We start from the raw sequence: 17,106 nt of genomic DNA on the forward strand, positions 1-17,106 counted from the left end.
AGGTAGAGTAGTCTTCAGGGGGATTGTGGGCAATAGGTAGAATGTGCAGTGCTTTCTCTAGCATAATGTCGTTTCTCCTAGCAACTAGCATAAAAGCATAATTGGATTTTCTTGGAAGTCCTTCAAGCTTTTTCAAAAAGTTCATTTGGTGCAATGATGCAACTTTGCATTTAACCTGTAGATCATCTGAGAGTCTGAATATTGTTTCCCTCGTCATGGTCAGATTGTTACCTATTGTGTGGAACCACTTAGGCATCTTACTGTCAATTGAATGAAGTAAATATTAGAACTAAAGCCTTGAGATTTTCATAGGTAAAGAGTTTGATGTAAACATTTAGAATCAACTATATTTGTAGTTTTCTACTTGTGATATTTGTGGAAATGCTAGAAATACTAAAGAACAATTAATTAAACATAGTTGATTTTGTATAAACATTCCAGAAAATAGAATCAATGACATGGGAAATGTAGTTGTAGGTATGGATGTCCATACCCTATTTTAGGGCTCCTATTTTGCCACAAGTAGGGAGGACGCTAACAAAGGTTGTGGAATTAGGCTGTAAACCTACCAATTGCATCTGATTGAAAGTTTCTAGAGCCCTTCCCCCAAATGCATTTTGTACATAGCCTACAACCATTGCAGTCCACGAAATGACATCTCTCCAGCATAGGTAGAGTTGAAGATAGGTAGAGTAGTTCACGAAATGACACCTCTCCCAATTTTAACCCAAGAAGATGAAAATATGATATTCCTCTGCCTTTGATTTGCTGAGATATTATTGAGAAAGATATTTTCTTTTATGAACCAAATTTTCAAAAAAAAATCAAATTTTTATGTGCTAATGAAAGTGATGCACATTGTATGATGTTGAAAAAACACACATGCTTTTATGATGAGTGATAGTTGCTAGGAGTTATATTAGATATTGATTATTTTTACAGCTACACATTGATAGCGACATACGTCATTCACCAATCTCTTAATGAGAATGGATGAGGAGGTACGTGTGACCGGGGTTGCTAGTTTAGTTGCTACTTTGGGTAAAAATGTCAAAGTGGTGTGGACAAGAGACATGGAACAGAAATCGCAGATTTACTTTTTGAGTAGATTCAATTAGGAAGAAAAGGAGACAGGGGCTTTTAAAAAAAAGCTTGGACAACAATATAAAAGAAGTTTAATGAAGATATGCATATGAATCTTCGAAAGGATAACTTTAAAAACAAATTGAAAATGTGGAAGCAAGTTTTCAGAATCATGAAAGAGTTGTGAAACATGAGTGGTTTTGCATGGAATGAGGCAACTCAATGTGTGGACGTTGAGGATAGTGTATGGGAAGAGTTGTTGAAGGTAATATTTTTGTCAGTAAAATATCTCTCAATCAATTGTTACAAAAGATATCTTATTCCTTCATTTTTTCATCATGTAGAGAACTTGCTTCAAAAATGCTCGAGTGTACAAGAGGCAACCGTTCTTCTACTTCAATGAGTTAACAAGCATTTTTGGGAATGACATAGCTGAAGGAAATGCAATAGCAATAGCTATAGAGACCAAAGAATGGGCATATTTTTGAAGAGGCTATTGATTTGAGGATGAGGGGGGCTTCAATGTGCCTATGGATGGAGGCTTTAATACTCCCAATTTTGATGAAGAGTTCCTCCAATCAAACAATTCTACTACATCCATAAGACAAAATCCTTCTACGCCAACAAAAAGGAGGCAAAAGAGAAAGAAGCCAAGCATGGCTACTTGTTTGGATGTCATATGTGAGAGCATCGAAAACATAGATCAGGGTATGAATAAGGGTCACAATATAAATGTCGATCAAAAAGAAATCAAGAAAGATATATCAAATGCATTTGGTGCCCTAAAGGCCATGCCCAAAATTAGTAAGGAAAAGTTAATTGTGACCTATGACTATTTTACTTCTGAACCTACAAAAGCCTGGGGGTTTGTATAGATGTCTGCAGAGGAGAGGGAAGAGTACGTTAGGTTTAAGTTTGGAGGATCTTTGTGATAAATAATAATCTTTATGAACTTATAATATTTTTTAAGACTATGTATGAACTGACAATCTTTTTGAAGCAATGGATGAACAATACATGTTGTTTTCCTTCATTTTGTCCAACATAATTATATTTTATGGCTTACTTGCAATAGATGTTTGTATGTGTTTATAGTTGCACTATTGGATGTCGATATTATGCATTGTTGTATCCATTGTTATATGCACTGTTGTATGCACATAATATGTATTGATGTACACACATAATATGCATTGCTATATGCACTCTGTTGTATGTACATAATAACTCTTTTAAATGGCTTTTGATATGAAAATGGTTGTTGTTTATGTCAAAATCAAGCAATTGATGAGGGCATATTTTTATGGCATTGTCAAATGATAGCAAGTAATCAAATCTCGTCTGCCATACAACTATATATATGCCAATTGATTCCATCCATTTTTATAATATAATGTAGAAACTTGTAATCACATAATATGCATTGTTCTACGCACATAATAAGCATTGCTATATGCACTTTGTTGTATGTACATAATAACTCTTTTAAATGGCTTTTGATATGCAAATGGTTGTTGTTTATGTCAATCCATGTAAAGCCAGAAAATCAATTACATCCACTTTTCAAAAAAAAGCACGGGAGATTACTTTCTTAGATAGTATTTTTTACATCTCTAAGCAGAAAGATTGGAATAGCAATATTTGATAAACATGGAGGGGTTACATTACAATAATCATGTTTTAATCAAGAATATGCTTTGATATGCATTTGTTCTTTCTGGAATAGGACATTAATGAATTGCCTTGAGGTGGCTCTACAACTTTTGTTTGTGGGTGCAACTTCAACATGTTCAAAGTTAGGAATTGCACAACATGGACGACTAGTAGGAATTTTCTGATAAGAGTTTATAAAAAGAAAATATAATGTTATCCAACTAGATCACTTAGCCTAATACAAAGATGATTTAAGAAAGAAGCCAAAACAAGAAGCCACAACCATCGAACTGCTTATGCTTTATATGCAATTTCAAGCTAGAATGCATTGATTCTTGTATCCTAGAATTACATATTAACATCTAACTTGTAATTTTGTTTAATTTTAGTCTATATTTGTGATTGGAATTTTTGTAGATCTTTGTGAGAAATTACACTCAAGTACTATCGTACAGAGAAAATTTTTGTAGTTATTAGACTCTGATTCTCATATTTTGATGCTAGAATTTGACATCTGACTTTGTAATGTGTGTAATGGTACTAACATATTTGATATTGCTACTTCTTGTACAAGAAGCCATATAATTCATAAAAATATATTGGACAACATTTGCAGATTTTTTTCTAGATGATACTTTTTTTTGTAAGGATGGTACTATTTACTCTTGACTGGCCTAATTACATATATGTGCAAAATAATGATTAGAGAGTGGTGTGGTATCCGACATTTCACCTTGCCTTCATGAACGTTGCAAATGTTGGCAGCTATCTTTTGTTATGGCTACTTGTATGGTCCCAAGTAAATTTGCCTACTTTTGGTAAATTCCAACAACAAAAAAACCCCATTCATGTCTTCTACATGTACACTTATTTTTGTTGTACTTATTGCCAATCGTAGCATGGTTTTCATGGTAAGGCTTTATTAACTTTATCAAGCCATCTTGTTTTATGGGGGTGTTCTTTGTAGTATTTTCTCACTATATTTGTTTATTATTTATATAAGGTCGATGGATTTGACAACTTTTCCAATGTGTTGATGTGGTGTTGGACCTATAGTAATGAAGATGTCGTGTACAAAGAATAATCCTGGGCGTAGGTTTTTGTGTTGTCTAGATAAAAGAAAGGTTGTTACTTATCTTTTATATGTTTTATTTTATTTTATTGTTGTGGCAAGCCCTAATGTAGTTTTGGAATGCAAGGGACAATGGTTGCAATTTCTTCGAGAGGGTCAAAGATGGCTCATCTACATCAACCTCATCAAAATCTACAGAAGAAGAAAGGAAGGATTGCAAGTTGTGTATTGTGCGGGAGACAGCTGCTAGGGAGAATGGTTCCATGGCGAAAGCCAATATCACATTTCAACGTAGACTTAATTTTGTTCTAATTTTTATAAACACACTATTGGTGATGGTGATTCTAATTTTAGTAATGAAATGATCATTTTGTTGTAAAGAGCTTAATTATGATCATGGAGACTAAATCTTTTATGATTTTGTATATAAACGATGAGCAAATTTTACTAATTTCATGACTATATTATTGTGTATTAACATTTTTATGTTTATATCCATTCCTTTAAAAAATGTTGAAATAAATTAATTTCTTATAAATTTTGTTAAATAAAATAGAATTTAAAAAGATATTTTCTTTACAATAAATTGAAATAATTAACCAAATATAATAATATAAATAAAATATATTAAAATATATACGTAACTGTAATGAAATGACCATCTTGTTTTAAAAAGCTTAATTATGATCATGGAGAATAAATCTTTTATAATTTTGTATATAAACAATGAGCAATTTTTAAGACTAATTTCAAGAGCATATTATTTTGTATAACATTTTTATATTTTTATCAATTCATTTTTAAAATGTTGAAATAAATTAATTTCTTATTAATTGCACTAAATAAAATAAAAATTTTAAAAAAATTAAAATAAATTGAAATGATTAACTCAATATAATATATATTAAAATAAATAAAATATATTAAAATATAAACTTAACTATATTCCAATTCCAATTTTGTACAAACAAACATGGGAGTAACATGTTCCCAATCAAATACTAGGGGAACCAAACAAGAGTGGAATTGTTATTTTCCATTCCCATTCTCATTCCAATTTTTCATTTTAATTCTCCATTCCTATACCTGCAACCAAACAGACCTTGGCCCATTTGGCAACGAGAATACAAGTGGAATTGGCATATGTAAATTTTTAAAATTTTGAATTCTTCGTTTGGATGCACCTAATCGAAATTGGAATACAAAATAAAATAAAAATACGTATTCCAATCTTGACCCAAAAATGACATTTTGCAATTTCACCCAAATAAGTGAAATTGGAATACGTATTCCTATTCCAATTTTATTTTTTATTTTAGAAAACATAAATTTTTGGATCTGCGAATTCCGCATCAAATTCTAGCTACCAAACAGAGAATAGGAATATGGACACCTATTTTCTATTCCAAAATAGCTATTCCTATTCTCCTATTCCTATTCCCACAGCCAAACTTGCTGGAATTAACCTGGAATAGGGAAACGGGAATAGGAAAATTGGAATAAATCTATTCCAATTTTGGCCCAAAATGAGAATAAATCGAATTCCAAAAAAAATTAAAATTCGATTTATTCTCATTTTGGGCCAAAATTGGAATAGATTTATTCCAATTTTCCTATTCCCGTTTCCCTATTCCAGATTAATTCCAGCAAACAAACAGGACCTAAGATACAGTGGAAGTTGACTGTGAATTACATCTCTGAAATTTTCCACTAAGGTATTAAAAACAAATCGCGTACACTCATGACATTGTAAGAATGTTTTCTAAATGCTAGATAGTACTGATGAATTCAGTCGTCCTTTGTACGGCTCAAAACTAATCAAAGTGCGCTCAAAATTTCTGAGAGGAAACTTTCTCGCCGTCATGTTTCACTCAAATCCAATCATTTTACTCAGAAATGATATATTTAAAGAAGAATCGCTGTTAATATTAATTGCACATCACAATAGATTGTCTGAATTCGACCGAGGCGTTCTCACACCTTTTGACGATTGTAATGATTTCAATGGTCAAGTTGACAGGGAAAAAAATTCGTTCAATCCCTTGCTCCCCCTGTAAGTTACGCCTCTTGGTATAATAAGAATACCAGCATAAAATAAGATACATAAAAGATTCTCATTCCCATTCTTTTCGATAAAAATATAAATTAAATATTATTATTCTTTATTCCACAATTTGCAGAATTGATACATCATGTTATCAACTAGACTGATAAAACCATTTGTGAAAAAGATTTCACATTTCCCATCTCAGTTCTGCAGATCTGCAAATAAAAACAATTAATTTTTTTCTTTTCAAATGGAGATTTTCAATTTCAATTATAAAAAATATTTCACAAGTACTTTTATTTTAGATCAAACTTGGGTTACACTGTTTGCCACGCTTATCAAACTCATCAAAGCATATGTATTTGGTGGGAGTTCCTTGACTCACCTTTACAAACCATTATCATTCTGCCCTTGTTCATTACAATTTCTTAACAACTTACATCCCCCTAAATATAAAGAAACCTCATATTGCCAACTCCATTCAGGTTACACATCCATTTTGAGAGGACCAGTAGACTCGGTTCTCATAATATTGTTTAGAAAAATGCTGATTGTATTCAACATATATCTATTCACACTTTGGCCTAAGTGAAAGTTTCTCATTTCTCATCTCTGTTTTGCAAATCTGCAAATCAGAATAATAAATTTATTTCATCTAAGAAAATAAAGATTTTCAATTATCACAAATATCTGACAAGTCTTTCCCTTGAGATTTGCGCTACCGGGCCAAGTTCATGAAATATTTAAGCATTTGTATATGGTGGGAATTCCATTGGCTCCCCTTTAAAAACCATTATCATTTTGCCCTTCAACATTACAGTTTCCAAAGTCTCACATTAAACCTTGCATCCTCCAAATATAAAGAAATCTGAATCCTGATAGTAATATCACAATTTGACTTACTGTAGAAGATACCTCCTTATAAATCTTATATTGTCAACTCAGTTCAGATGATCATCCATTTTGAAAAAACAACAGGTTTTCTGGCTCTGCATTCAATTACTTGGAACAAAGCTAGTTGTATCCATCATACATCTATTCAGTCTTTGATCCAACTAATCATTTCCCATCTCTGTTCTGCCGATCTATATATCAAAATTAAATTTGTTTTCCTTCTGAAAAGATAAAGATTTCCAACTTCAATTATAACAAATACCTGATACTTCTTTTCCTTTGAATCAAATTTGAATTGCATAACCTCATCATCATGATATTGATTAATTTAAAACAAAATCCTGCTTTTTTCTGGTAGGCTTGCATCTTCAAGACAATGGAACTGCATAGTGGGTGGATTGATCACTTGAAAGGTTTCATTTCTCTTACAGCTATAAACCAAGAGGCGCCATTTCCAGCTCTAAAAAACCATTTTAAGTAACTCCAGCTCCACTCATTAAATTAAACATCTTCTTATACCTCAGCCTTGCACTGACATCAAAAAGAGCAAGCCCATTACAAGACCCATTTGCACATTGCTATAATTCCAGAGATTCTAAAAGTGAACATGGCTAGAAATAATCGTTTGCCATGATGTAGAAACGATTTAAAGTTAGTGTGGAGTATGAAGAAAAACTTTGCAAAATATTATGTTAAAGATGCCTTCTAGTATGTAACCTACAAAAAATGATTAGCCCATCTTTTTAACTCTTTTGTTTGAGTCATCCTCTCTGCACGAGCCAATTTTATGTGTGGACCAACTTGATGAACTCTCGCCTTTCTTCTTTGAATCCTTGACCTTATCCATGTCATATGTATGCTTCCTCGATCCATCCTCTATGCATAAGCCAACTTCAAGAATAAGCCAACTAATATAAAGTCCATTTGATCTAGGATCACCTTCTTCTCTACGACCATTTTTTTTACCTGAAAACATAACATGCACAAAGTAATGCATTCAACAATCATCCTTAGTAAATAATTCCCATGTATGCTTTTCTTCACAATACTCCTTATGTTCATCTTATACACAAAACTTAGTGGAAACATACAAAATGATGTAACCGCACAAAAATAAATTTATATAATAATAAAAACTTAAGCATTCATACAATATAAAATTTAAAGTAATTGCAACAATTCCAGCAATGCACAATTACCATAACCAAATCAAAACTGTGGCAATCATCAATTTATATATGCTAAAATTTAACAAGAATTGGGCTTAGAAACATTTCATCTTCTTTCCTTTGTTTGAGATTGCTCAGATCAATGACTTCAATTGATTGAAAAGAAATCAGAAATAATCATTTCTCTGCAAAGAAAAAACAGTCAATCTTTCACAAACAAGAAATAATGTTCTGCTAACTAGAACATAAATCAGATTTGCAGAAACAAACATATAATTTGAAAATGAATTATGCATATAAAACTGAATTAGTAAGAGCAATCGTAGTTATGCATCATCACTTTATAAGGCAGAAAGTGCATACATCCCCAACTCAAGAGCAGCGCTCTCTTCTCCAAAACAAAAGAAAAACTTTCACCATAAACAACCATACCAAAATTATGTATCCACTCCCACAAAAGTGAAAGAAAATGTAGGCAAAAGCAAAGCAAACGGAAAGTAGGCTTAATAAATAATCTACGATCACATTATTTTCCCTGTATTTGAAAAGTTCTTAATCTCCTGATTCAAAAGAATCTAATCTTCATAAATAATCCCTCATTTGATCAACTATACCTTATAAATTTTAGTTAGTTCCTGTCACAGCAATCTATATCCAGTATAAGTTTTATCTCTACCAAAGTGTCCCCAAACCATTGGAATACATTTCTCAAATTAGTTCTTCTCTCTTAGATCTCGTGGGAATACAGAGTTCAAGTAATCTTCAAACAGCCTATTTCTAGCAGCAAGACTAAATATTACACTTTACAGTGATAACATCGCTGAAATATGGATCAGTTGCATATTCTCCTTCATATTTCTTCAAACCCAACAATCTAATCGGTATTGAGGTGAATGAGTGATGTTTTTTATTTAAATGATTAGCTACTACGGTAGTTTTATCACTCAAATGCTGAACAACAAATGTGTAGCTTTGCAAGAAAGAAGCCCGTATGGCATGCTTAGATGACAAATCGTCTTCAGGATTCATAAGTTTCAGTACTTGATTGTCAGTCAACAAGATGAATTTTCTATGAAATAAAGAAGTACTACAAATTCATCTTGTTGATTGGCAATCAAGTACTTAGGACACCCAAATGAGTACTACAAAATCATCACCCTAGATGCAATAATTTTTTTTAGCAAAATCTGAAATAGGATTTTCTGCCTTGATCACTTTTCTTTTAAGCTGCACGAAACTCCTATTAGCTACTTGAGTCCAAGAAAAAGACTATCCTTTATAACAGTCGATCAAAAAAGCCCTTATTCCACTAAAATTTCTTGTAAATCTAATTCATGAACACTATTTACTTCTGTAATGCTTAGGTAGGCCATTAAGTATGGCTTTAACCTTTCTAGAATTAACATAAAATCATATTTCTAAGCAAAACACGGTTTTGTTTTTGACAATTTATTAATAAATTGTCCCCCTTCTAAAAGTATTAATAACAATTATGTGTTCCAAATGTTCTTCCATGCTTTTATCAAAAATCAAAATATCATTACAGGATATTCCCACAATTTTTCAATGTAGGATCTAAATACCTAGTTTATGATGCACATAAAAGTAACAGAACATTAGACATTGCAGAAGGGATCAGCAACCATTCATATAGCTCATCATTGATCTTGAATGTTATCTTACATCCGTCCCCTTATCAGATTCAAATTTGATGGTAGTCATTCCTCAAATTAATCTTAAAAAAATGTGAGCACCTGCTAAACAATCATACAACTCATCCATTCTGGAACAGAACACTGATACTTCCACCGTTATTTTATTATACTTCCTAGAATCCACAAACTCTCCATTTGCCCCCTTCCTAGATCAAAGTAAAACAAGTGTAGCACAAGAGCTCATGCTCTACGTCATCAATCTCTTTCATAAGGATTTACAAATCTCACGCCAAAATTGATGCAACAGAAGCTTCAATTCTCCTCTTCCCGTTGATTCACGTCAATCAGATCAATGACAAATTCTCTTCTTCCCCTTGACTCACATCAGTCAGATCAATGGCTTAAATTTCATAAAAAAGAAGAAATAATCATGTCTTTGAAAAGAAAAGCAATCGCTAAGGCGATACGTCTTTCACAAACCAGAACTAATCTTTTGCTTAGTAGAACATAGTCCAGATTTGCAGAAACAGACATGATTTGATAAAAAGCAATCAACAATAATATGGAATCATGCATTTAAAAACAAAGAAAAGAGCCCAAACGGAATTCTGTATCATCATTCAAAAACCAGAAAATGCTTACAACCCTAATGCACTCTTTCCCCAAAACTTAGAAAACTTCAACCAAAAACAAACCCCACCAAAAAATCTGCCTGCACTCCCATAGAAGGGAAAGAGAAATTCAAAACGGAGAGATAAAAGCCAAAGACAGGCAGACGCAGCAAGGAAAGACGGTGAGTAGGTCCGATATTAATCTACGGCCACATTATTCATCCTAATGTTACTTGAAATTTAAATTTTATTTTATTTTCAAACAACAGTGAAACCAATGTCTGCATCCCAGTGATGTCCTTCCACATGGCAATAGTTAGGGTTAATACTACCAGTGAGAGTCTAGAGAATATGCCCTCTCTGGAGAGGTTGAAAAAAAAAGTTTATGAAGTGCTGTTTACCCTATCTTCGCAAGCTGAAGGAATACGATGGAAAGGAAAAAAGCTGTCTTTGAGAAAACTAAGCAGAGTTACAAAGAACACATCGGGAGACAAGGTAGAGAAAACCATGGAAATCAACAATGACAGGCGGCAGAGGAGAAAGGAGAAAGTTCATCAAGCCGTCATCTCTACATAGGCTGATTCTAAATTTGACGAACCCTCATTTTCTCCTCCGCAATTTTGGCTTCATATATGTCATATATATACTTGCTCGATCAGATTTATATAGAGTTTAGTTGAAACAGATTACCTTTCTTCTTTGCAGCCATTGCTTTACCCTTGCAATATGTACCTTTGCTAGAGCCTGAGGCATCCTCTCTCCATCGCCCAATACCAAGTGGCGTACAGTTACTAGTATCCCCGTCCTTCTGTTTACTGAGAACGCTATCCCAGCCGATTCTCATCCTACCATAGAAGCCATCATATCTCTGTGAAGTGCCTCTAACAAAACCTTGTGATTAAATAGAAAGGAGAATGACATTCTAAGATACTGATGAGCTGTTACCAGAAATTCGGTATCACCCATATTATGGACGGACCTAAACATTTTGGAGCCATCCTCCTCTTGTTTCAAAAAATTTTGAGTCCTGCATTGAATTCAATCCAAATTTGACTTCCCCGTCCCAAAATGGTTTTTGGAAGTTGGAGAATTTCATCCTTGCTCTTTTCTATTTGATAAAATTTGGAGCCCTCCATTGGAGTCCATCAAAATTTGACTTTCCCGTCCAGAATATGGTTTTTGGAACTTGAGTTCTATATGGAAGCTAGCATAATCATCTCATTAGGTACCTAGCTGACTGTTCGGAGGCATTGCTATTAGAAGTTATATTGAAGTAACGTGTATATGAAATTTCTAGACAATATTATTTTGAGATCTTGTTTAAACTTTGGATATAACTAGTAATCGCATCTTGGTGTGCAATAGGTACACCGAATAAGTGTGGATGGTCAATTCAATGGGAGTAAATTGTTTGGTAAGTATGGACTGTAATAGAAGGGAATTAGTTGGTAGAATTATGTAAAGATTTGTTTGACAATTCTTTTTTTATTCCCATCTTTATAAAGCTTTAATGTTCCAAGAACAAACAAAATTGTAATGTTAAGGAAAATTCATCATAGGTATTACATTGAATGAAATTATAGGATCAACTTATTGAATATTGAATAATAGATTTTTACTTGAGTTTCAAAACCATAAATTTGTGGCCATACAATTAAGAACCCAAAAAAATTAATTGTCGCAATCAATTTCAAACTTGACAAAGAATTTAGTTGGAAATATAAATGTTTTTTTTCCTCCAGCCGCTTTTGAACAATGCATGTGAAATATCATTTGTTGTGAAATGAGGAAAACTCATTCAATGAAAATGAAATTATAAGTGGGAAGTAACATAATTGATTTGATGGGCTCCAAGCACCTAACATTTCAAAATAAATGTGGATTAAGACAATTTCAATTGTGTATTGTATATTAATGAACCAAACATAAATAATCTCGCACACCATATTGGTGTCGCAATTGGTTGTTACCTAGTAAGATAACCTCACCTTTGCCATTACTTTTAAGTATTAATCATGATAGTCAATGTTCTATTCCATTCTTAGTAAAATCAAGATAGTGGATTCTATATCTTATACTCTACTCTAAAAAATATTGAATGACTAACAATAGGCATTTGGGATGCAATAGTCATTTTTTGCTTGTGTGAGAAGATGAGAAAGTTTATGGGATTCACAAAATTTACACAATTTTTAGAAATCATTTAATAGAGGTAAGAAAGTGCCCACTGATTTAAAACCTATTGACATTCTCCTAAGAGGATTCATGAATTTTAGCAAAATTGAAAGCACATGACCACTTTCTTCCAAGCCCAAATCTCCCATGAAAGGACAATCGTGGAGACATAGTGACTACCACTGAGATGATTTGAAACATAGATCAATTATCACCTTTTCAAAATTCTCAACACGTTAAAAAAGATAAGGTAATGCTTTATAGAAGCACGTGACACGATATTAAAAACCTCAATTACTCTAGCCTATTGCACGTATATCTCTAAATTTGCAAACTTCTATTGCTATCTAGATCCCCCCTCTCCATATTTCTAGCATAACATTACCTTGGTGTAAAGTAATTAAATAATGAATAATAAAATTAGATATATATTATTATCCATTAATAACAAGATCGCTTTTATATTTCCAATTGGAGATGAAGAAGGAAAACAATGTTTTGAGCTTGTTAGTTTGGGCAAGACCTTTTATAACTATAAGGTTAAAACTTATTGTAGGGTTAATATAGAGATTATTTTTGTATCCCCAAATCATAAGGTTAATATTTATTACTAAATGGCACACTTTTGATTAGGTGAATTCACTAAATTTTGTATTAGTAGTGAACAAAAACCTACTTTTGTCTTTTTGATGCATTAACACTTATTAATGGGATCCATCAAGATACAACATTCACATTGTCACAAATTGCTTGGGGGTTCATGTAAAAATTACAAACATGTGTATTTTTGGGTTTTCCTTCCTGTGGACCATTAAGAGAAAAATATTCAAGAGATGGCCATAAAGACCATGGAGCAAACTAACTTTCTATGTCAATAAAATATATAATTGTTGAAATTCCTTATTTCTCATTGTATTCATTGTAACCTCATCTCTCTTCCTACCCTCTCTCTCACTACCTCATCTCTCCCCCTTCTCACTTTTTCCCATCTCACTCCCCCTCTCAAGTCATTTATTCACCCTAATTATGATCTATCTCTACCTCTTATCTCTCATCATATACCCCTTTCCCCTTCTCTCATGTTGTCTCTCCCCCTTAAATACCCTATTTCACACTCTCCTCTCCCTCTTTTCACCATATCATCCCCTAACTTAACTTATATCTCTACCTTGTGTCTCTCACCCTCTCCCCCTTCTCACACTCTCACTCTCAAATTTGTCTTCCCTTAAATATGTTCTTTAACTCTCTCCACTTCCTTTTTCACCATATCATCCCCTAATTTAACCTTTATCTAAAATACACCTTGATTACATGCTCATAGTGCTCTAGATATAATAAATTTTATATGCATGCATCATTTTGCACCATTAATTATTATCTTCAAACCAAAAAATAAATTAATTTTAAATATTTAGAAATTTGATATCCATGTTATGTTTTAAATATATGTATGCTAGTTTGGATATATTTATAGATGTCATCACTTTTTAATTTTCACAACCATGTTTCTCATATAAAGAAACCAAAATAATTACCCAACATAAACCGCAAGTTGTTAAACTATCATTATTAATTAGCATCAACACTTTGGACAATGAACTGAATAAATGCTCTTTGATCTAAAGGGGATCAAAACCTATTTTGGAGCACCAATAAACTATGTACTCAATCTCTTAACTCTTATTATTGATTGACTAGTGCCAATACTTGTATGTATCCTCCTAGTGTCAACATTTTACATTACATTATTATGCAAGAAAGACTAACCAATCCTATACATCAAGTTTCATATGTCACTAACTTGTACAACTTGAGGATCAATAATAGATCTTCTTGATATATACTACTTGATATAATCATGCAAAATCTTCCAATCAACATGTGTTTGACCATCTTTACCACATGTAGTAGGAAAAAAATTCTTCAAATATTTTTCAATAATAATGATTGTTGTCTTAATTTTCCCTTGTACCAACAACCCTCAAATGCATCCTTAACAGGTGACTAACTTCCTAACTACATTCTAGTTGACTGTTATTTTCCTCTACGTGTCTAACGTAAGAAATAATTACCAATTATATAAATCTACTCATTGATTATCATGAACACCTATGTCATCTTATCACCTAAAAGATATTAAAAAAAAATTCAAAAAACTATGAAACAAAATAAGAAATAAGTTTCTAATGAAAATTCTCTAAATTTAGATTAGAATTCATCTTATATTTTTCTTGTGCTCTCCTTACTCATAATAATAGTTCACGAAGTGTCAACTAAAATTTACGTTAAGAAAAAAACATGGAAAGTTATAGATATAGATTTTTAAAAGTCTAGTCACGTACCTTATGCATCCACAAATTTGTAACATAGTTGCCACAACATTAAAACTAATGTCTAGCAACCAGTTGTAAATTAAGAAAAGATTCAACGATTATGAATGTAATCTAAAATCCATTAGACAAAATGATTAGTACATGAGGTGGTGGAGAATAGTCCATGATGTGGCATAATGTCATAAATGCCTAAATGCCTAGTTTCGTTCTTGAACCAGGAAGGAAAAGTCTATAACACTAAGTTTGAATGCCCCTTGCTCAAAATTGTAACCGTAGTTTGAACTATTCAGAAAGACATCACTATTAATAATTAATATATTTTCCTTTCCCTTCATCTTTATCTTCATATTCGTGTTCATATTCTAAAGTTGAGCATCACATTCATAGTCGTATTCTATTAGCAATGGGGAAGTCAAGGGTGATAATATTGATGCTCGAAGTAGTTATCATTTCCATCTGCAACCATGATCTATGTGTGTCAGCTACAGGCATGAGTACGCTGAGTGAAGAAGATGAACTGTGCATGTTGAGAAGTTGTAGGGACTGTAGAGGCACTGATCCACCAAAGAAGCCTAGTTGCCCCCCACACGCTATTCCCTCATCCATAGTGGACCATGTTATGGTGGAGAATGTAGGATTTGGTAACCATTGACCCCACCTTCATCCTCCATCAAATCCACCTCCTTCCTGGAACTCTGCAGATATTTATAACACATCGTACATCTCTCTTTGATAAAATATTTTCTTGTTGTGGCTAACAAAACATGTGGTAACTCCAAACCAGGTTAGATGGGCTAACAGAATGAATGGTCTTTGCTAGAATCCAAGGTCAGAGCTATATTCCAAAAGACTCTAATGCCTCTAGTCTTTTCTCAGCCCTAGTGAATTCCTCACCGCAGACAAAGGGGTGAATGGAAATCATTTCCTTCACCACCAACTACCTCACGTCCATGTCAGCAACTCACAGTGCCACGCGTAAACAATGTTTCTTAGCTGTTGGCGTGGTATGTTGGCACTAGGAATCTTTAACAGAGGAAGCTTGACAGATTCGCTTGCATAATTCTCAGTAAACATCAAATCTGATGGTAAAAGGAGAATTAATTGCAGAGAAGGATTACTTCCACCCATCCTTCTCTCTGGTTAAAAAGCACAATAACTACAGGAGAAAACAAATGCCCAATCAAAATCGATAAAATATAAACACATGGGATCGTTTGGATGGTAGTTTTTCTCCTATCTAGAAGTATGTGCCGTTAGATGAAATTATGAGCTTCTGCATTAGTTGTAATTACCGTAGTTAGATGTGTATAGATCCTACTAGCAGGTGTAAATCCAAAATATTCTTTATTAGTTGTAGTTACTGTAGTAGATATTTCTTATTGAATTACATACTATTCAGCAAGCCAATAGTGAGTACTCTGACTATTACTTTCATTGAGCTCAAAGATAAGTTCAAGCTAATGGGTGCAAGTATGTTTTTCTATTCCAACCAAGAAAATTGAGTTCCAAGGAAAGAGTCTTGTTCTTTCCTAAGATGCCTTAGTCACGGTTCCATTGCTCATCCTCTTGGTGCCTTGTGGAATGGTTGCCCAGATCAAAAGACATGGTGTACCTATCATGTCGAAGATCAAGAACTTACCATCAAAGCCTTGGAATGCGATGTGCGTATGACAATTCATGACATCTGAGTGTGTTGATAAGAGTGAAAAGGTGATAAGAGATCTACGTTCCAAATCACCTCAACGGTAGTCACTGTCTCTCCAAGAATGCCCACCGTCAAATGTAAATTTTAGCTCCTCACATTCATATAGGGAACACCTTCACGGGAAAAAAATTTGGTGCTTAAATTTTATTTATTTTTATTATTAATGAAAGGTGCTTAATTTTATATTCAATTGTATTTATATATTTTTAATAAATAATTTGTCAAAATGTGGGGTTGACCCAATACAAATAAGATCTCTAACAAAAACTATAGATCAATAAACCATCCACCAAACACATATTAACTAGTCCTCGCCACTTACTTAACAAAGACATTATCCAGGGTAGTAGAGTTAGCCACATGTTGGTTACCCTTCTCCCCTCAAAAAACCACTTAATCTAGCTAGAGAAATAACAATTAACCTATAACATTCTAATATTTTATCTATCAAACAAAGTCCTAAAATTAACCAAAATAATGATAGGAATTTTATGATATAAAACATCATCATAAAAAGTAGTTGCAAGTTGTAAATGACATGCATGACATAACCAAAAAACCATAAGCATATGAGTCATCCCAGTGTAATTGACCAAAATAAAACTTTTCTCACTCTAGTCCTAGAAACCCCTAGTACCAGTACATAGCTCAAAAATAGGAGCAAATATCAACACTTCTTATGCTCCCTAGGCCTAAATAGCAACATCTT

The 17,106-nt window shown here is 33.0% G+C and overlaps 1 protein-coding gene across 3 annotated transcripts; it reads right to left on the minus strand.

Moving 5' to 3' along the window:
* Window positions 1-6,125: 6,125 nt before the first annotated feature.
* On the minus strand, window positions 6,126-11,426 carry LOC149534636 (uncharacterized). 3 transcript variants are annotated; one of them, XM_089807450.1, is made up of 4 exons: window positions 11,130-11,412; window positions 10,875-11,029; window positions 7,471-7,715; window positions 6,126-7,280 (listed from the first exon to the last, which is right to left on the minus strand). In XM_089807450.1, exons 1-3 carry the CDS (start codon window positions 11,180-11,182, stop codon window positions 7,480-7,482), a joined length of 444 nt encoding a protein of 147 aa, XP_089663576.1. In that variant the 5' UTR covers window positions 11,183-11,412; the 3' UTR covers window positions 6,126-7,280; window positions 7,471-7,479. The 3 variants fall into 3 exon arrangements, with proteins under 3 accessions (XP_089663576.1, XP_089663575.1, XP_089663577.1); XM_089807449.1 differs by having other exon boundaries at window positions 6,126-7,715; window positions 11,130-11,408; XM_089807451.1 differs by lacking the exons at window positions 6,126-7,280; window positions 7,471-7,715 and adding an exon at window positions 7,957-8,103 and having other exon boundaries at window positions 11,130-11,426.
* Between the last annotated feature and the right edge of the window lie 5,680 nt (window positions 11,427-17,106).

The sequence above is a fragment of the Cupressus sempervirens genome, chromosome 10, assembly GCF_028749045.1.
Source record: "Cupressus sempervirens isolate cs-2001-9-10 chromosome 10, ASM2874904v1, whole genome shotgun sequence".
NCBI classification, from domain to species: domain Eukaryota; kingdom Viridiplantae; phylum Streptophyta; class Pinopsida; order Cupressales; family Cupressaceae; genus Cupressus; species Cupressus sempervirens.